Raw genomic sequence first — 21,601 nt, forward strand, 5'->3', positions numbered from 1 at the left:
TCCCTAAAATGTTCTCAAAATGTCAACATTCCACACTTACAACTTGATTCCTACTTTATTAAAATACTTCTTCAAATAATGCAATTAATCCTCATGTTTGGTGTATGCTCCAGCTGGTCTACTGATACTGTGTCCCAAGTTACTTTACAGTGACCCTTGCAAAACTTAAAATGTAATGTTATAAACTTACCCTGCACTGTTGTTCGTACTCCTTTTTAATTTTTGCCAATCGCTCCTCCTGTAGCAAAAACTCAGCACTGGCCGGATCGAGATCACCAAACTTTTTTAAAAGAAAGAAAGAAAAAAAAACGCTGAGTGGTTTTATATATTTTATTATCTTTGCTTGAGATGAAGCTACCTTCTTCTGAGAAAAATCAACAACATAGACAGGTAGTGTGCAGATTCTATTTGCAATCACATATGCAACAAAATTACAGATAGTTCCACCATTTAAAATCTTAGCTGCACCAATACCAAGCTGAATATTGCCAGACTCCTATGGGCTTTAAAACAATCAAAAGATGCCACGTTTTTGGGGTATAATGAATAGGAGTAGGTGTTAATTTATTACGTTATTGGGTAAAATAATCGCAAGCTCGCAAGTTACAGAACCATTTGGGGTGCAGAAATCCCCCAGTTGGCAGCGTTGAGCTTAAGAGGGGGAAGACAGGCGACATTCCAAATCTTCATGATGTCGCTGTAGGAGAAGACAGATTCAACTCAATGGTCCCTTGGGTTGTTAGGTGACAGGAGCCAAATTGCAAAAAGGCAGGATTACAAGCACATAAAAATCCAGGTAATCAAACACAGCAATTATAACTGGTGATCATATCAGCAGTACATTGACCGATGTTACCAAAGGGACTGATCAATAGAGCCCTCGTGGACAAGCTATTCACCATGATGTAACAGACAGACCAAGTGATCAGAACCCTCCCGCTGTCAAACACATCATGGTACATGACTTGTACGGTCTGCAAACATTCAACTACCGGGATCTGTGGTTGGCATTGGAGGAATTTGCATTTATGCATCATTTTATTAGTACTTTTGAATGGCACTGTAGGAACATTACTTGTAGCTTAATGCTCATTTGAACAACATGTAAGGGTGATGACCCCTGGATAACAATATTGGTAGCTAACAAATAAAAAATAAAATTGTGAATAAGCAGGTTGTTGGACAGGCCTTGTGAAAGGCCCGCTCCCTCCCCGCATGATAGGGTCCGGACGCCGGCTCTCACTGTACCCGCCGAAGCAACCTGTAACCCGTCCCCAACGGGACGCCTGCTCCCGAACATCCCAGCATCGGCTGTCCCGAGCCTCCTCCAGCACCATCGCCCCGGCCCAGCCGCCATCTTGGACACTGCACCACGAGGCCGCGTGGCCTCAGCTCGACCCCAACCCTGGGCCTGGCCAGGCCCCGACATTGAGGCACCACCATCCACCCAGGAGGTGAAGAGACCACTTGGCAGGTCAATGGGAGAAAGGAGTGTCGATGGCTCTCCCCCGCCAGGTGCCGATCACCCCCGGCCTCCCCGGGCGCTGGCTCCACCCCCCTGCTGGGTGTCTGGACTCCCTCATCCCGGACCTCCCGACATCCAAGTGCGAGGGTCCGGACATTAAAGGAGACCAGACCTATAACTGGGGCCGCTCCAGAGCAGGAAGGCAGTTGTATCCTGGAGTCGAGAGACACCTTGAAGAACTCATCCTTGACGGACTGCTGGCGCTGCCGCAGCCCTGCCTTGTGAACTATCTCCGAAGCCTGCTGGCGCTGCCGCGGCCCATCCTTGAGAATCATCGCTCTGCCTGCTGGCGCTGCCGCGGCCCATCTTTGAGAATCATCGCTCTGCCTGCTGGCGCTGCCCATCCTTGAGAATCATCGCTCTGCCTGCTGGCGCTGCCGCGGCCCATCCTTAAGAATCATCGCTCTGCCTGCTGGCGCTGCCGCGGCCTTCTGCAACGTGAAGTCATCCTAGCCTGCTGGCGCTGCCGCGGCCCCCCCTTGCCGAGAACTACTATCCAAGCCTGCTGGCGCCGCCGTGGCCCGACCTTGCCGACACCTGAGCTCGAGGATTGTGAGCTCCTTCTGGCCGCCCCTGTACCAAACCGGTACCAAGACTGTCCCGCTACCCCTTACCCTACAGAGACTAGAATTGGGAGGATCCTCGCGTCCTGCCCCCACTGTATCGTTGATAACCTTGCCTTACGAATCCTATATAAAGTGTGCCGATCGCATCCTTGTGTGGTGTCCATTTGTGGGGGGGGGAAGTTACCTGTCTGTACGATCGCTAGGAGACGGCCCTCACCGGAGGCCTCTCCCCCTGTGCTCGGCCGACCCTCCGGGTCTCCGTCTAACACAGGTTAACTGTCTTTTGAGGATTATATAACAGTTTGAAAGACCCCATGTGATTTTCATTGCTAGAATTTTCACTTCAAGTGACCAACAATCATCTAAATACATGTTCTCAAGATCATAAGTAAATGACTATTCCATATCAACAACTTGTTCTAAAATGTTTTGCTCGGTTGGACATCTCCAGAACAAACACATTTAAAGAATGCTGAGCACATACTCAATGCTCTAGGATGTTAATTCACTTTCTCGATGGTGATATGTAAGCTCACTCAGCTGTTCAAATATTTGGAGCGGTTACAAAGAAATAACTGACGGATCTGCTTAATGTCAGACAATACCTCTGTGTTGCATGCAGATCGCTGACAATTAAGAGGAGACACTGGAGACCAAATTTGTAGTCTGAAATTGGAGAGAATACATACCTTCTCCTTTAACATGTTTTCAACATTTCTTTGTAATTTGTTGTTGAGGTTTTCAGATTCCACCAGCTTCTTCGCAGTCTCCAATAGATCTTTTTCCAACCGGCTGTTCTCCTTTAAAAAAACAAAAGGAAAAATACATATACGTTGTCTATGGATTTAACACATAGCTCTAGATGAAGGTCAATACCTGAATGGATACATACTGCATGTAATGCGAAAAACAAATCTTAAACGCAAACTTATGAAGGGTAGCAAAAATCAATACAATGTAATAGTAATCAGCCGAAAAGAGACCTGTAATGCTCCTCTGTTTGAAGCTCTTAGGCCAGGCTGGAAGCCAAAGCCTCCCAAGCACAGTTTTTATTGTACTTTGCTTGCATAAGACCTTGCAAATTATATTAGTAACATAACTACCTTCAAAGAGATGGTAAGTCGATCCCTTGAAAAGTTCTCGTCCCTCTTCAGCTTCTCGACTTCCTGTTCCAGATCCGACCGCTGCTTGTTCGCATGCTGTAAAATCTGATCTCTTTCTCTTCCAAGTTCGCTTCTTAGAGCTGTAGTGCGTTCCTTGTAATCTTCTTCCAGTTTCCTACAAATTAAATTTTGAGTATTTAAGTTCTGTTAAGACCAGTGGAGATGCATGCTACGTATGTTCTGATTCTACTATTTAAATTCTCAGCGTTATTTGGTACCCGCATCCCTTCCCAATGTTTGTTCTATCTTTGCTTACATGGATGCACAATTATTTAGAAAGACAACAGTGAGGAGCAAGACAATCTTCTGTATCTACATGCATACTTCTAGAGAGGGCACCCCAACACTGGTTGCATGAAACAATGGCAATGAAGTACTAGAAAACTATTCAAGTATACCTTCTACCAGGTTCATTCAATATCTCTCCAAGGCCTGGATTTTAGTAACAAGCAAGTAAAGGGCAGCATTGCTACCTGAGGTTGTGCTCGTGCTGCTGTTCTATTGCTGCATGGTGGTCATCTACTTCAGAAGCCAAAAGAGATTTCAGTTTCTCGTTTTTATCCAAGTCAGATCGCAGCTTTTCAACTTCTCTGGCACCCTGGTCGGCACGTCCTCTAAAAAGGAAAAATACACACTGAATGAATCTAAGTTATGTGTTTGTTCAACGATTGCCTTTGAAGCAGGGAAGGCAATGTAGAGAGCCACCATTTATTAACTGCATGGTATACTCTAACCCCAGACTCTAGTGGTGTGATCTTCAAAATGGAAAAAACAAACCTCTACACTTTGATCTCGGCGCCGGGAAACCCTTGGATAGCTGTGCGCCTTATAAGATTAAAATAACAATCTGATTTGTGTCCATTTTAGTTGGATGAAGACTGAAGATAGTTAAATGCATTTATTCATGAACTAATTCCTTGTAAGAAATATCAGGTTTGAATGCAGTTCTATGTAAAAGTTAAGTGAGAGACCATACTATGGCAGATATATTTGAGGCACACACATACAGCCAGTCATCATATAGAGAAGGAAACAAATCAGCAAATAACCTCACTCTGCTCCTTATTCAAATTTAACACCTGCTCTCAAATCCTTCTCTTGATCCTGCAGCAGTTTCATCAAAATGTTAAATGCCTCAGTAATTACAAGCCTGTCTCAAGCGTAGCATCCCTTCCTCCGAAGGAGCATTAGGAGGATCAGCTACAAAACAATATGAAGTCCAATAATAGAAAATAAACTGGTTGCCTGGCCAAAGTCAATCTGTCCTGTCCTCAATCACGGACAATATCTGACAGGATTTGGATATTGGTTGTCCTTGCCTTCGTCTCTTCAGCTGTTTCCGTGGCACTGGCATTAGACCATTTCATTCTCTGGGCCTGGCTCCAATAAATTAGAGTAAGTGACACTGCTTGCAAAAAGACAAACTTCTTTCTGACTGACTTGTGAAAAACAATCCACGGTTGTCTTCTCAATTGCCACCCGGCACACTCACATGCTGGGTAATCACAGGGTGCACCTGTGACCAACTTCTATTAAATATTCATCCTTCTTTCTTATATGCTGAGTGCCCCCAATGACCTTCTGCTAGTTCCTGGTTTTTAGTCAAAAGCACTTTGTACAGGGCTATTTTTGAGTCCAAACTAAAACTTAAGTGAAGCTAAATGTCCCAGAAGGCAGGACTGTTTTGGCTAAAAAGTCAAAACTGACTGAAGTTGATTTTAACTACAAGGCAGCAACACCTTTTTTTGTCAAAATTATAACAGCCTGCATAAAATGTGAAATATAGAGACTAAATATTTACATGTTATTCACAACACTGTAAAATAAGTTAATATCAACCTACTAAGAGCCTGACTCCAAAGGTCTAAAAATATGCCACCTGAGTAAGGAACATTCCAAAGGGACACCACAAATACCTATGCGAAATTATGCAGCCCCAAAATAACATGAGGTTAGAATCCAGTCTTAATGATAACCTGGCCAGACCGCAATTACAAGGGCAGAATAGGCAATGAGGTCACATTCTCAGATCAATCTACTAGCCGGCATAAGGAAATAAGACTACTTCAGCATCACTAGAAAGCACATATGGGGTACCATCAATTAAGAAAGATGATGTCCTTGCCTTCCATGGGATTCCATACTTTTGAAGCACAAGCACTTCAGGATCCTGGACTCCTACTATTAAAACACTTTAAGTTCTTACTACAGGCTCGCTTCAATAAGCATCAGAGGTTGAGACTGGTATCCAGAAGTCACAGGGAGCAATCCTCCACTATAGACCCTTCCATTCATCCTTCTGAGAATTGATGCATTGAGGCCATTGAGTCGAGTATTTGTGTAAGAGATGATTTACAATGTTACAAAAGTGCAAAAAATGAGGAGACAAACGCTTTACTAATAAATCTCATATGAATTCCTATCAAACCATTATTTAAGATAAAGGCCAATCTTGAGGACATGCATGTCGAAGCAGAAAACATGCCAATGCTTTCTCGATCAAGCCAAATACAAGCAACAGCAAAATACTCAGTGAAGATGGGGAATTTGATTCGGCTAGATGCGGAACACGTCAGCAAATTCCGTCTTTGAGGTGTGAACACGTCAAGGAGGAGTGAAAGTGGTGCTGGGAAATTAGCAATAACCTCCCCAGTATTCTGAGAAAGAGGGTAAGTTTATGGGGGATTGGGAAAACACTTCTTCAATGGTGAATGAATGTCAATGGAAGCCATGGAATGTCTCAACCTTAGACAGGAAAGAAACCATTCGGAACACTTAACTACAGGTCCCGTACTTACACTAAATACCGAATCTCAGATTTGAAGCTGGCGAGCACAGCCCGATGAATTTCATTTTTGGTGATCAGCAGCTCGTTCTCCAAGGCCATGGTGAGCTCAGTCAGGTTGATCTTTCCATCCATGCCAAAATCCAAAGCCTAATTTATAATTTAAAAAAAAGTTAAAGTTAATTTGCAACCACAGCTTTATATGCCTAAATAACATTTGATACAAATTAGAATCAAATTGTTTAATTTTCATCGAATGGTCTGTGTGTACTTCGGTATCAGGTAATTTTAAAGTGCACATTAAACAATTCATAGCAATCTCTGAAAGTTCAGGCAGTGTGGACTAATTTGCTTGATTTATGTTTTTTGGGTATGCAAACCTTGCACCATCTGATGATCCCCTCACCCCGGAATTATGGGCAGAACGTATATAATATATATATATATATATGTATATATATATATATATATATATATATATATATATATATATATACAGTAATTAAGAGTAACATGTTTCTGTTTTTATCCTAGAATTAAGCTCTATTCGTAACACAGTAGAAGATATGTGCAGAGGAAATCTGACGACCTACATCTCTGGAATGTGAAATATCAAACTTGACAAAAAAGGCACCACTTGTGAATGTGAGTGGAATAAGAAAGCAGAAGCCACCAATATATATATATATATATATATATATATATATATATATATATATATATATATATATATATATATATATATATATATATATATATATATATATATATATATATATCCAAATCCTGGCACCACAATCCTGTAGGAAGAACCAGAGTCGAAGCCCAAGTAGATTTCAAGTGCTCAAAGATTTATTTTTGGCAGAAAAACAACCCTAAGCGTTTCGGCGGCGTGAAGCACATAAATGAGGCCTATTTTATGGTAATTTTGTTGGTGTATTAAAACATACACAGTAAACAGTAACAAAGAACTCCCCAAACATGAGACCCACACATACCAATCGTCCCGTTCAAGTAGCGTAGTGGAATAACTTCGATCCATGCACCCAGATCACCCCCCCATCCCAACCCCTACCCATACCAATCCCCCGCGCACCCATCCACACTGTGTTACTTATCAATCCGTGTCAGACTCCAACGTGACTAAATATTCCGTAAAGTAGGACCAGAAGTCTTTGGGCCTAGAGCTGGCAGGCAAACTTTCTTCATATGTCTGCAGTCTGTCCCTGCAGCTTGACATATCCACAAAACACCTTTTAATAGTGGGCACCTGTATAGATTGCCAGCACTGGGACACTTGTCTCTTGGCTAACAGCAGGGCAATCGCACAGAATTTACGCCTGGATGATTTAAGTTGTGGTAGAATGCCCAGTAAACAGCAACGAATCGTGCAGTGCACCTCAGCCCCCACCATCGTTGTGAGTGTAGTAGGTACCTCCGACCAGTAATTCTGTATTGCCGAACAACCCCAGGCTAAATGAATAAAATCAGCACCTTCGGCACCGCACCTTTTGCACCCGGTGTCCTCCCTCATGCCAAACCTCCCAATACGCGCCGGGGTGTAGTAGGCCTGATGAAGATACTTGTAGTGTATGATTTTGAGGTTACCGTTAGGAGTTGGATTTCCTGACAAGCCCCCGTTATTTTTCTTCCTACACTCCGGGGTTTTGCGGCACAGGGGACTTGAGGGAACATTGCTTTTGAAGTCTTTTGCGGGACACCTGTGCAAGCGACAGTGAACAGCCCTGTAAACCGTACCAAGCATCTAATTCCCCCCGCATCACTCACCTCACAGATGAACTGCATTCTGGGATCTGCAGTGCCTGCAGTGTCCTGGAGTCCACAGGTGTGACTGACTAACTATCTGGGAGGAGGAGTCAGATGCTATCCTATCGGTGGACGGCAGGACATTGTTCAAAATCATCTCTCGTCCACACCCCGCTCATTCACTCTAGGCGCAGAAGAAGGCTCCCACGCCGAAATGCATCCGCCGAAAATGAGTTGTTTCTTCAATAAAGCAGTTCCTGGAATCCCCTACTTGGCCTCTGCTTCTTTCGTCTGGAAGGAGTTGCTCTGCATATTTTGCGCGAATGCCAGTATCGCGCCACAGAGGCCTCCGCATCTAAGTTGGCCTGGGACCCACTGGCAACTGCTTCGGCACATTGCTCTTCAGGTTACTGAAACGACTAGGCTCACCATCGGAGTGGGAAGAGGCAGAGCGGAGTTGCAGCATTCATGCTCCAATGCTGGGCAAGTTGGATTTCCTGACAAGCCCCCGTTATTTTTCTTCCTACACTCCGGGGTTTTGCGGCACAGGGGACTTGAGGGAACATTGCTTTTGAAGTCTTTTGCGGGACACCTGTGCAAGCGACAGTGAACAGCCCTGTAAACCGTACCAAGCATCTAATTCCCCCCGCATCACTCACCTCACAGATGAACTGCATTCTGGGATCTGCAGTGCCTGCAGTGTCCTGGAGTCCACAGGTGTGACTGACTAACTATCTGGGAGGAGGAGTCAGATGCTATCCTATCGGTGGACGGCAGGACATTGTTCAAAATCATCTCTCGTCCACACCCCGCTCATTCACTCTAGGCGCAGAAGAAGGCTCCCACGCCGAAATGCATCCGCCGAAAATGAGTTGTTTCTTCAATAAAGCAGTTCCTGGAATCCCCTACTTGGCCTCTGCTTCTTTCGTCTGGAAGGAGTTGCTCTGCATATATATATATATATATATATCCAAATCCTGGCACCACAATCCTGTAGGAAGAACCAGAGTCGAAGCCCAAGTAGATTTCAAGTGCTCAAAGATTTATTTTTGGCAGAAAAACAACCCTACGCGTTTCGAGGTACGCCTACCTCTTGCTCACGGGTGGAGTGTAATTCAAAGCGCCAAACTTTTAAAGTGACAGGATTATGCTTGCACATATCACGTGGTAACTAAACATGAAGACAGACTAACGTAGTTACATTGTTGCTACTGTTTTACATTATGTTACAGCACGTCTTTTCAAGTGACATATTTAGCACATAAATAATGCAATATTTCATATGTTCCTTTTGATGCCTATGTAAACAATCAATTCATATTTACACCAAAACTGATATTGTCTCACAATGGTGAAATTTTAGGGTCATTGTCATTTCAACGTTTTAGCCAGCTAAACAATGAAACTTTCAACATATTCATGTGCACTATACATCATGGTGAACCGATCTGGCAATTTTTAAACCCTGCTTTGTGTTTGCAACAAAGTCCGTAACGCCCCAGTGGGCAGAAATGGTGTGCTGATCTTATTTGACACAGTCTTTCTCAAGCCCCAGTGGGCTTTTATGGAATTTTCTACTGCAAAAATGATTCAATGTAGGCAGTCTCTAAAAACCTGAATTAATAGGTTAACATTTAAACAAATCGACAAATCCAGTACCAATATATTTTACAACTGAAAAAATGCCCAACTGTTAACCTGCAGGACCCAGATAGAATGCACTGTAGTCATTCATGTTTTAACCAGCCACTTCATCCAAGCTATTACTGGATAAATAAACGTTGGAGGTAAGCCACACAAACCTGGTGTATTAAATGGGGAGAAGTCACTACAATGCTTGCTATTTATCCTGGGAAGTCACACTGGATGCCAGGAACAGGATTGCCCCTTGGCGCTTCTGACTAGATGTCACATTTTGTCTGCCTGGGTGCTAGGCTCCCCATCCCCAATCTTTTCTGTACCTTCCTCTCAGCAGCCTAGCCTCTTGATTTTTACCTCTTAACAGTGTATTTCTCTTTACTACAGTGCATGACCAGTAACATTGGAATGCCAACTTCTCTGTAGCGGACCTCATAAAACATCCTGCTGCAGTTCCTTTTACCAAGGATTTTTTTTTTATGTTGGGCAGAATGCATGTATTAATATCGGTCACAAGTAAATAAGTCCCTTTCAGGCTTAACCTTATGAATGGCACTCATGCCAAACATTCCATTATTAAGTGGATGGAGAGTACCAAGTAGAACTGCAGACTTTGCAATAGGTCGATTGAGAGAGGTATACAAGACTCCTGCAATGAAGAATGGAGTTTAGCTTCTACACAGTGCTAACATGACTAAAGAATGTGGTAGATAGAAACTCATCCTGCGAGAAACCCATTGAAAGAGTCAGCCCTAACAGACAGTCAAGGTTACAGTATTAGCTCATTGGCTGACTAAATAGGGTATAACTTTCAACGTAATTTGGGAGATACCTCTTAGAGTCCAATGGAATGATTCATTGGGTAGGATATTTCTAGAACACAAGGAAATGTAAAAACAGTAATACATTTGAAGACAGGAGAAAACAAAATATAAAGAAGTGTCAGGCTTTTTTTTTCAAGCTTAATAGAATTTAAGAAGAAGTATTTTCCAAGGACAAAAACTATGTTGGTGTAGGAAGCTGGCTCTTTACGCGATATCAAAATTTTAACATACCATGTAAAGAGTCCAGGGGTTCCCTTATGAGTGGGCAGGGGCTTGCTATGCAATCACCAAAGTGCTCTATTAGGTGGTAGTGTGGTTGAGAAAGCTTGGGCTTAACACAGAGGAGAGAAAGACATTTGGAAATACACACAATGATCAGTAAATGACGCACGACTCAAGAAGGACATCCATACCAATTTCTGAAAATAGTAAGTACCTTTTTATATATTTAGGCATCAAAGAAAAATCGTTCAGGTAAGTAAGTTTTAAATATAAATTAGTTTCACTTTAAAAAGTGCCCACAATGCAATTGGAGTTCTGCAATGTTATCCTATAGAAGGAAGGACAAGTTCTGTAAACAGGTATGGAACAGCGACTTACAAGACCAATCTCCAAGAGTTTTTTTTTTTGGTAGACCTTTATTCATATCGTCCGAGAGTTACACAGCCAGGAGCCTACAACCCTGGGGCCGGCTGCAATCAAAATAAAGTGCCTGGTCAACATGTATAACACACAGCCATTCAGCCGACAACTTCCGTCCGGCGGCGTGAAGCACATAAATGAGGCCTATTTTATGGTAATTTTGTTGGTGTATTAAAACATACACAGTAAACAGTAACAAAGAACTCCCCAAACATGAGACCCACACATACCAATCGTCCCGTTCAAGTAGCGTAGTGGAATAACTTCGATCCATGCACCCAGATCACCCCCCCATCCCAACCCCTACCCATACCAATCCCCCGCGCACCCATCCACACTGTGTTACTTATCAATCCGTGTCAGACTCCAACGTGACTAAATATTCCGTAAAGTAGGACCAGAAGTCTTTGGGCCTAGAGCTGGCAGGCAAACTTTCTTCATATGTCTGCAGTCTGTCCCTGCAGCTTGACATATCCACAAAACACCTTTTAATAGTGGGCACCTGTATAGATTGCCAGCACTGGGACACTTGTCTCTTGGCTAACAGCAGGGCAATCGCACAGAATTTACGCCTGGATGATTTAAGTTGTGGTAGAATGCCCAGTAAACAGCAACGAATCGTGCAGTGCACCTCAGCCCCCACCATCGTTGTGAGTGTAGTAGGTACCTCCGACCAGTAATTCTGTATTGCCGAACAACCCCAGGCTAAATGAATAAAATCAGCACCTTCGGCACCGCACCTTTTGCACCCGGTGTCCTCCCTCATGCCAAACCTCCCAATACGCGCCGGGGTGTAGTAGGCCTGATGAAGATACTTGTAGTGTATGATTTTGAGGTTACCGTTAGGAGTCAGGATTTGTGTAAGCGCGCAAGCCTGTTCCCATTCCTTCTTCGTCAGTGGGTCATCGAGCACCAAGTCCCACCTATTTCTGGCCTTGTCCGTGGTACGTGGGATGTCAGCCTGTGCAGCATAATACAACCTCAAGGTCAGGTGGGACAGATCCTGTGAAGCAATGAGAAGCTGCAGTGTATCTAATACAGCCGGTTCTTCCGGAAAAGTGGGGTACAATTCCATCAGTGCTCTCTTTAGTCTGTAGTACGTGAAGGAGAACATTTGTGTCTTGTTGTGTATGTACTGCAAATCCTCCACCTCCACGAATCTGCCCTCCGGAAACAAATCACCCATCTGCGCAATGCCCACCCTCTGTAGTAACGACATCCCCACCTTCTCACAAGTGACATAGCGCTGCGTGATCATGCAGTGGCATGTTACGAGTATAGAGTGGTAGTTTGTGTGCCAGCCTCCCAAGTTCGTGCCATGCCTTGATGGTAGTGTCTACTGTGTTGATGTCCCGTGTGTGCAACGGCGGGCGTTTGTGTGACAGTACCGCATTCAGTGGGATTGGGGCCGCATCTCCCTCTTCTATGGCTGTGTGAGTCAGGTACGGCACCATATGGAACCAATATGCCGCATATTGCGCCTGTGCGCACAAGTAATAGAGCCTGAAATCCGGCACCCCAAAACCCCCCTTGGTGTACGGGAGCGTCAAGGTCTGGAGGTCAACCCGTGCTTGTTTCCCTGCCCAGATGAGTTGCAGTGTCAGCGACTTGAGTCTTCGGAACACTTCAGAAGGTGGAGTGATAGGGATGTTGGAGAAAAGGTACAGTAATTTGGGCAACACATTCATCTTGACTATGGCGATACGGTCAGCCAGCGACAGTGGCAGCTGTATCCAGCGTTTCACCTTGTCCTCCAGCGAGGAAATAGTAACGCCATAATTCGCACGCAGCACCACTTCCGGGTCTCTATGAAATTGCACCCCCAGATATCGCAACGGGTCGGACTGCCATTCCAAGGGGTAGTCAACATCGATGGGAGTCGTGGAATCCGTAAGGGGAATAATGGAGGACTTGGACCAATTTATCGTAAGCCCCGAGTGCCCACCGAATTTGATGTACTCTCGCAGAAGTTGATTGAGGTGAACGTGTGGATCCCTCACATAAAGAACCATGTCATCCGCGTACAACAAAATGTGTAGCGGACGGGCGGGGAAGTGTAGGGCAGATGTGTTATAGTTTTGTCTTATGATGCAGGCTAACGGTTCCAGTGCCAGAGCGAATATCAGAGGGGAGAGCGGACAGCCTTGCCTGGTGCCGCGCTCCACCGCAAACTCGCCGGACAGGTGCCCGTTAATCCGGACCCTGGCTCTGGGGTTAGTATATAAGAGGGACACCCACTGGACAAACCGTTTCGGGAAGCCCATGCGATGCAGTACAGTGATGAGGTACCTCCATTCGATCGAATCGAAAGCCTTTGCTGCGTCCAATGAAACTGCAACCGCTTTCTTCTGGGGGTGTAGATAATGGGCTAGAGCGAACAATGTTCTGGTATTGTGAGACGTGGATCGGGTCGGTACAAAACCCGCCTGATCAGGCAAAACCAAGTTGGTCATCAATGGCTTAAGTCTCTCGGCCAAGAGTTTTGCCAGGATTTTGGAGTCAACATTGATCAATGATAGTGGCCTATAAGAGTCACATTGGGTGGGGTCTTTAGAGGGTTTCAATAGGGCAATAATGACTGCTTCGCGAAGCGTGGGGGGAAGTTCACCTTTGTCGAACGCCGCCCCGTACATCTCCGTCAGCCTGGGAGCCAGGATGTCCACATAATGTTTATAAAATTCGGCTGTGTAGCCATCTGGGCCTGGCGCCTTGCCATTCGGAAGCGCTTTTATCACGTCCGCGACCTCATCCTCCGTAATGGGCGCCGCCAAATATTCCCTCTGACGATCAGATAACCACGCAATAGCCACATCCCTGAGGTACTCGTTGATGTCCTCTGTGGGTGCAATCGGCTGCGAAGCATACAGTGTGCTAAAGGAGGACACAAAGCCACGCAAAATGTCCGCCGGTCGTGTCAAGATGACATCATTCTCATCTTTTATACCCAGCACTGCGGTGTGCTTCCTCCCATCACATATTTTGGCCGCCAGCAGCCCTCCCGGTCTGCCACCCTCCCCAAATCGTCTAGCCGTGTGACGTTTATCGATATATTTGATCTCATCATCTACCAACGATTGATGTTCCGTGTTTAATGTGCGCAGTCGTCCCAGTATCGTAGGGTCTCGGGTAGTTTCATATTCCCGTTCCAAATCCCTCAACTGTGTGTCACATTTCTTAATTTGATGCCGAAGGTCTTTAAGGATTCCAAAGGTGGTGCTCATGCAAACCCCCCTTATAGTCGCCTTAAAGGCTTCCCACAAGAGGCATGGGTCATCTGTTGTTGGTTCATTAAGCAGGAAATAGTCCTTTATAGCTTTATGAATAGTGTCAGCGTATACAATGTCAGTTAAGGCCCGTGAGTTAAATCTCCAATGACGAGGAGGTGGAGCATGACCTGGGATCGTCAGTGTTAACAAAACCAGGTTATGGTCCGACAGCGTTCTGGGAAGTACCTTCATGCCGCTAGACCAATGCACAATGTCCTCTGCGCCCAACCAGTAATCTAGCCGCGACCAACTATTATGGCACGCAGAAATGTGTGTAGCCCCCGTGTCCCTTGGATAGTTATGCCTCCATATGTCCGTCAGTCCCACATCTGCTAGTATGTTGTGAAGCTGTGTTCTGGCCTGTTTGTGCGACTCGGTGGAGTGTGCTGAGCGATCCAGCTCATCAGTGAGGGTCACGTTCCAGTCTCCCCCGCACAGGATCTTAGTGTGTGTGAATTGTTGTAGATGTCCCCACACCTCGCGGAAAAAAACAGGCGAGTCCACATTGGGGCCGTACACATTAAGCAAAGTCAGTGCCACACCCCGTAGCGTACCCGATATGAGAACGTATCTGCCTCCTGGATCATGTAGTGTCCGTGAAACTGTGAAATTGAGACCCTTCCTCAGCAATATCATTACTCCCCTGGAGTAGGATGAGTATGTTGCGACATGGACAGATTCAGCCCACTTAAGACCAATAGACTGATGCGTGTTGGGAGCGATGTGAGTTTCCTGTAGAAAAGCAACATCAATGTGGTGTCTGGTCAAATATGCAAAAACTCTCCTAATTTTTCTGGGCTGTGTTAGTCCTCTCACATTCCATGTCAAGAGGTTGATATGCAGGTCAGGTGAGTGAGCCTGTCTCCGAGTCATCGGTGTGGTGGTAGTGTACATAAGCGTGACACAGTATTCATCCCCTTGGGGGCATGTGAGGGGTGGCCAAGGGCAGTGAAATGTGGTGCAATAGGTACCAGATCGTGCATAAATACATGACGGACAAGAGTTGTCTGCAAAGGTCTCAGAACCGCAACATACAACATATCCCCCCACCCCCTCCCACTCCAGCAACCCAAACATGCCGAAGCCAGTCTTCCCTCCCCAATGCCCTCAGAACCATGTCAGGGCCAAACTTCAGAACCAACCCGTAGAACTTTTGTGGGGAACTCCCTAGTGGAGGTCCGCCGGGGTCACAACTCTGCACTCAAGCTGAGTGCGGACGGCGTTCTCGCTGTTTTATAAAAAGACACGTTACCATACTCGGCGCCCCAGACCCTCGAAGCCCAATGTGCAAAGTACCGCTAGGCTATGCGTAGTCCGTTCCAGGAAAGAACCAAGCCTAGGCCCCGATAACAAGCTGATAGTGCGTGTACCCAGGTAACTAGTCAACAGTGCGGAACATAGCTGATATCAGAAACATGAGCAATAGGCGGGCAGCGTGCTCTGATCCATGACACACCCGCAAGTTCCCGCTCCCCCAACCCGTCACCACCACCTCAGAACAAGTAGTACCAAGTCCTATAAGCAATGCAAAAAAATAATTAACAGGGTAGCCCTCCACCGGGCAGATTATGCACAAGTAGTGTTCACAGGCAGCCCCTCCTCTAGGAAGAGCAGGCAAGACCATGCGCCGGGGCTAACGGTCGAGTGATGTGGGCGCCATTTTGATATGTCCCCGAGCAGGGAAGTCCGCCCGCCAAGAAGGCATAACCCACAGAACCCAGCACAACATAGTCCCACCCCGAAATTTATACAAGGCACAATCAATATCAAAAAGTCAATATGCATGTGGAGCATAGTCAGTGATATTCCCGGAGTTTAACATTAGTTCCGCCATTAGTCCATCTAGGCCTGCACTGCCAACCGGGCCCCAGGGAGACCACGCGGGGGCCAGCCGTTATATACTCACAGTCAGCAGAAGGTATACGACGACCCCTCCAGCTCAGTCGGAGTCGGCTTGTTGTCCGTTACGTGCCTCAGCTTTTCTCTGTGCGAAGACTCGTTTCACGAAGTCCTGTGCCGTCTTCGGGTTCGCCAGTATCAACGGCTTACCCTCCCACTGCACCCGAAGACGAGCTGGGTAAAGCATAGAGTAAGGGACTTTAAGCTCACGAAGCTTGGCCTTCACCGCCGAGTATTCCTTGCGTGCTTGCTGTACCGCTACTGTGTGGTCCGGAAAGAATTCCAGCTTAATGCCTTGATGAGTGATAGGCCCCTTTCTCCCTCGCCAACCTCAAGATAATGTCTCTGTCCCGGTAATTCAAAACTCTGGCCACAATCGGCCTTGGCGAGGCTCCCGGTGGTGGTCGGGGCGCAAGGGATCTATGTGCACGCTCGATAACAATAATGTGTTCACCAAACACGTCCCTACACAATTTCTCGACGTACTGCTCCATTTTCCCGGTGTTGGTGGATTCCGGTAGTCCCGCTATGCGCACGTTGTTGCGCCTCGAAAGCGCCTCCAAATCCTCCTCTCTCGCCTTTATCACCTCCAACACCTTCTCCATGGCCGCGCATTTGGCAGTGGTGGCATGGGATTCGTCCTCAACCCCCGATATTCTCGTTTCTGCAGCGTCCAGCCTCTCCCCGTGTTTCTCCAACTTGGCCGCCATTCCATCCATTCTATATGTGAGATTATCCAGTTTCCCATTGATGTCCTGTAAATTCGATTGGATGGCCAAGAGGATCTTCTCCATGTTGCTGCCTGCCTCCTGGTCGCTCGGAGTGTCGTTCATCGCAGGAGACCCCACGTCCGTAGCTTTCGACGATTTCTTTGTTTCGAAGGATAACTTTTGTTGTTGCTTCTCCGGCTTCCCCATAGCCGCTGAAGATGGCGTGAGCGGTGCCCTGAACCGCGGAGTAGAGCGCGTTATCCTGTTGCCTGTCGCCGTGGTTAGGCCGAGCACCGTCTGCACGTCCGCGGTGGATAACTGCTGGCAAAGGGGGACACTGAGCGTAAGCCTTCGTATGCGCAGCTCATGGGAGGCGAGGGCAGAGATCTGGAAATGGCGCCCACGAGCGTCTCCTCGCGCCCGGCCAAAACTGCACCCGCTGTCGTATCCGATCGTTAGCTGAGTGTGATCAGGGCCCACTGCAGTCGCACCCGGCACCAAGGTGGGAGGTGGACACCAGTCCCTGAAGGCGAGTGATTGTGGTGGGCGCTCCGCCGAAGCTCAGCAATCCACCACCGTAACTGTACCTTTGAGAGCCGCCGTGTTGTTTTCTCCAGGTCTTGGCCACACCGAGTTGCCGCCACGGAGGCCCCCCAGCCCGACAGGGCAATCGTACCCGTGTCGCTGCGAGGTCATAACGTGCCACTCCGATCAATATGCTCAGGCGAGCGCTGGTGGTCAGAATGTCGCCAGTAGTTCGTGCGATCAGGGAAGAGCGGCGGGCGCCATCTTGTTCACTCCCGAGCTCCGGAGCGGAAAACGCCGCCGTTTAGCTGCAATTGTTCATTCCTGGCACTAGGTCTTTTCACATCTCACGCACGCTGGCTTCACACGCCTGTCAGTCCGTTTTGGGCGGTGGTAGCGGGCATTTTGACGGCCTTAGGGCGCCTTGATCTCAGCCGTCCGGCGGAGCTGCGAACTCACCCAGCCATTCCGCTGTGTGCCCCCTAGCGCCCCCAATCTCCAAGAGTTAAGATGAGTGGTGGACAGCACCAACAGAACACCACCAGTGGCGGCATGAGGGCGGCCGGGTGCAGGGTGCTAACCAGCATCTGGAGCACAATAGGTTTATATGGAGATCAGTCACTGCAAAAGAGGCTGCAGGCTTTAGCTGCGTAGCCAGTTGGGTTGAACCAACAGGGGGTTTCAAGGCTTGCGGTGCTCATGGACATTGGGACACCTGGGGTCCTCTTTTTCAGGGCCCAAGAGAAAGAGATACAGAGGTGTCTTTAGGCGCAGGGTTTCCTTACAGAGAGCAGTTGAAGGGGCCTGCATGCAGAGGCTACAGGAAATATCAGACAGTTCTGGAGGTCCTTGTTGACACTGGTGGTCCACTTCAACTCAGGCCGGAATTGACTTCAGGTGTCAAATTTTGGCAGTTCCGGAGGCCTCAGAGTCTTCGCTTTAGGAGTTATGTTATGTAAAAGTAAAGCGCAACTTCCACAAACTGTTTCTTGGCGCTGTGAGCGTGTGAAGACAGATCGGAGGGGAACTTAGTTATGGGCTTTGCGGAACAGATGGGTTTTAAGAAGGGACCTAAAGTGGGGGTAGGAAGCCGTAAGCCTAAATTCTAAAGGGAGTGCATTCCAAAAGGAAGGGGCCAGGAAGGAGAATCTGAGCCCACCATGTTTCTTACGCCTAAAAACAGGGATATTGAGTAGGGCAAGATGAGAAGAACGGAGATTGCGGGGGGGGGGGGGAACATAATGAAGAAGAAGAGAGGAGATTAAGAGGACCAAGGCCAGCTAGGGCTTTAAAGATAATACAGCCTAATTTGAAATAGCCGCGTTCTGCTACCGGGAGCCAATGAAGGGTCTTCAGGAGGGGGCGCACATGTTGATGTCTGGGCTGATGGAAAATTAGCCGTGCAGCTTGATTCTGAACCAGCTGGAGACGGTTCAATTGATAGGAGGGAATGCCGGCATAAAGAGTTGGCGTAATCAATTCTAGAAATGACCAACGCCAAAAGGGTCAAGGTGAGGGCAGAGGTGGTGAGGAAACACGCAATTTTTCGAATTTTGCGTAGATGAAAAAAACTAGAGGAAACCACAGCATTGATCTGGGGTTTCATCGAGAGATCGTTGCATGATGCAGGGAACAGTTCTGCTGTTCAAGAGGTCTTGGTCTCTGTTGAAGGCAGGCAGTCCTCCCAGCCTTTGGAGGCACTTAGCTGCGGGAAAAGCCTTCTTTGGTGCAGGTTCGACAGAGAATGGCAGAAAGGATAGCATAGTTGGGGCCTAGTTAGGTGCTATCATTACCCCCTAAGAGTTACTTTCAGGTCTGGGAGAAAGGGGATTAACCAAAGAAAAATCACAAAACCTCCCACGCGATCTATATTACTTGTGTAGGCTGACACCAGCTCTATGGAGTTAACCACAATACAACTTCAACTCGGGCCGGAAGCGACGGGTCAATCAATCAATCAGGAGTTTGTTAAAGCGCGACTACTCACCCGTAAGGGTCTCAAGGCGCTAGGGGTGGGGGGGGGGGGGGGGTGCAGGTTCCATTCCATCAAGGAGGGGGTCTGTCGAAGAGCCAGGTTTTGAGGTTTCTTGCGAAGATGGGGAGCGATGTTGTCTGTCTGAGGTGGAGCGGAAGGGCGTTCCATGCTTTGGCCGCGAGGAAGGAGAAGGAGCGGCCTCCCGATCTGGTCTTTCTGGTGCGGGGGACCACGGCGTAGGAAAGCTGGGCTGATCGTAGGGTCCTTTGGGGTGCGTGGAATTTGAGTCGGCTGTTCAGGTATGCTGGTCCGGTGCCGTGGAGGGCCTTGTGTGCGTGGGTGAGCATCTTAAAGGTGACTCTCGCCTCGACGGGGAACCAGTGGAGGGTGCGCAGGTGCTGGGAGATGTGGCAGTGTTTTGGCAGGTTGAGGACCAGTCTTGCGGCGGCGTTCTGGATGTTTTGTAGCTTGCGGATGAGGTTTTTGTTTATTCCGGCGTAGAGTGCGTTGCCGTAGTCGAGTCTGCTGGTGACCAGGGCGTGAGTGACTCTCTTTCGGTGTTCGAGGGGGATCCATTTGAAGGTCTTACGAAGGAGGCGGAGGGTGTGGAAGCAGGAAGATGAGACAGAGTTGATCTGGCGGTCCATTTTGAGCTCGGAGTCCAGGATGATTCCCAGGTTGCGTGCGTGGTCTGTGGGGGTTGGCGGGTTTCCGAGGGCGGTGGGCCACCAGGTGTCGCTCCAGGCGTCGGGGTTTGGGCCCATGATGAGTACTTCTGTTTTGTTGGTGTTTAGTTGAAGGCAGCTGTTTTTCATCCATTTGGCGACGGCTTCCATGCCTTCTCGAAAGTTGCGTTTGGCGGTGTTGGGCTCGTTGGATAGGGAGAGGATGAGCTGGGTGTCGTCTGCATATGACACGATGTTGAGTCCGTAGGTTCTGACGATGGGGGCAAGTGGAGCCATGTAGACGTTGAAGAGCGTCGGGCTGAGGGAGGAGCCCTGGGGGACTCCGCAGGTGATCGGTGTGGGGTCCGAGAGGAAAGGGGGGAGTCTGACCCGCTGCGTCCTGCCGGAGAGGAAGGAGCAGATCCAGTCGAGGGCCTTGTCCTGGATTCCTGCATCGTACAGTCTGCGTATTAGGGTGCGGTGGGAGACTGTGTCAAACGCCGCTGATAGGTCGAGGAGGATGAGGGCTACTGTTTCTCCTTTGTCCAGTAAGGTGCGGATGTCGTCTGTTGCGGCGAGGAGGGCGGTTTTCGTACTGTGGTTTTTTCTGAAGCCGGATTGGGAGGAGTTGAGGATGTTGTGTTCTTCAATGAATGTGGCGAGTTGGCTGTTTGTCTTTCTCAATGACTTTCGCTGGGAACGGGAGCAGGGAGATGGGTCTGTAGTTTTTGAGGTCGGTGGGGTCCGCTGAGGGTTTCTTTAGGAGGGGGTTGACCTTGGCGTGTTTCCAGTCGTCGAGGCGGTCGCCATGGAGCGGTTGATGGTTTGGCGGAGCATGGGTGCGATGGTGTTGGCGGCTCTGTTGAAGATGTGGTGGGGGCAGGGGTCCGTGGGGGCCCCTGAGTGGATTGACTTCATTGTCTTCAGTGTGTCTTCGGTGGTGAGGGCTGTCCAGTCATCAATCGCTGGTTTCCGGGTGTCGGGGTGGTTGGTGAGGGTTCAGTGTGCTGGTTGTCTTCGTCGAAGTGGTCGTAGATGCTCTTGATTTTGTGGTGGAAAAAGATGCTGAGTTTGTCGCAGAGGTCTTGTGAGGGAGGGATGTCGGTAGACTCACTGGTGGGTTGGACGAACTCCTTGATGATGCTGAAGAGTTCCTTGCTGTTGTGTGCGTGGGTGGAGATTCTGTCTTCAATCGCTTTTTTCCTCGTTTCTCTGATGAGTTGATGGTGGGCGTTGGTGGCGGCTCTGAAGTTGTTGTGGGCTTCAATGGATTTGGTGTTTCTCCAGGCCTTTTCAAGGCGGCGGCATGTGCGCCTGGACTCTCGAAGTTCGATGGTAAACCATCTGGCTTTCTTGACACGGGTATTGTTTTTCTTGAGGGGGGCTATGGTGTTGGTGCTGTCCGAGATCCATCTATGCAGGGTTAGGGTTGCGGTGTTGGGGTCGTCGTTTTCCGCGATGGTTGGGGTGGAGTTGTTGAGTGAGGAGGTGAGCTGGTCATCGGTGATTTTGGTTCAGTTTCTTTGTGGAAGCAGGTGCTGGTGTCTGTGGATGGTGGGTGTTCTGAAGGTGAAGTGGACGCAAAGATGGTCGGTCCATGGGAGTTTGGTGGTGTGGCTGAAGGTGATGGAGTTTCCTGTAGTGAAGAGGG

At 47.9% G+C, this 21,601-nt stretch overlaps 1 protein-coding gene across 7 annotated transcripts in view; it reads right to left on the bottom strand.

Moving 5' to 3' along the window:
* NIN (ninein) overlaps positions 1-21,601 on the bottom strand; it is a 321,323-nt gene that overhangs the window by 132,801 nt on the left and 166,921 nt on the right. For all 7 annotated transcript variants that reach the window (XR_015299899.1, XR_015299898.1, XM_086937310.1 and 4 more), the window contains exons 9-13: positions 6,053-6,189; positions 3,728-3,868; positions 3,195-3,369; positions 2,781-2,891; positions 191-280 (exon numbers count right to left, since the gene is read on the bottom strand). Coding sequence is in view for 5 of the 7 variants with exons in the window: in XM_086937310.1 (XP_086793436.1) it covers positions 191-280; positions 2,781-2,891; positions 3,195-3,369; positions 3,728-3,868; positions 6,053-6,189 (654 nt within the window). In the remaining 2 variants the exon portion in view is untranslated. The remainder of the gene's footprint in view (positions 1-190; positions 281-2,780; positions 2,892-3,194; positions 3,370-3,727; positions 3,869-6,052; positions 6,190-21,601) is intronic.

This window comes from Lissotriton vulgaris, chromosome 9 (genome assembly GCF_964263255.1).
Source record: "Lissotriton vulgaris chromosome 9, aLisVul1.2, whole genome shotgun sequence".
NCBI classification, from domain to species: Eukaryota; Metazoa; Chordata; class Amphibia; order Caudata; family Salamandridae; genus Lissotriton; species Lissotriton vulgaris.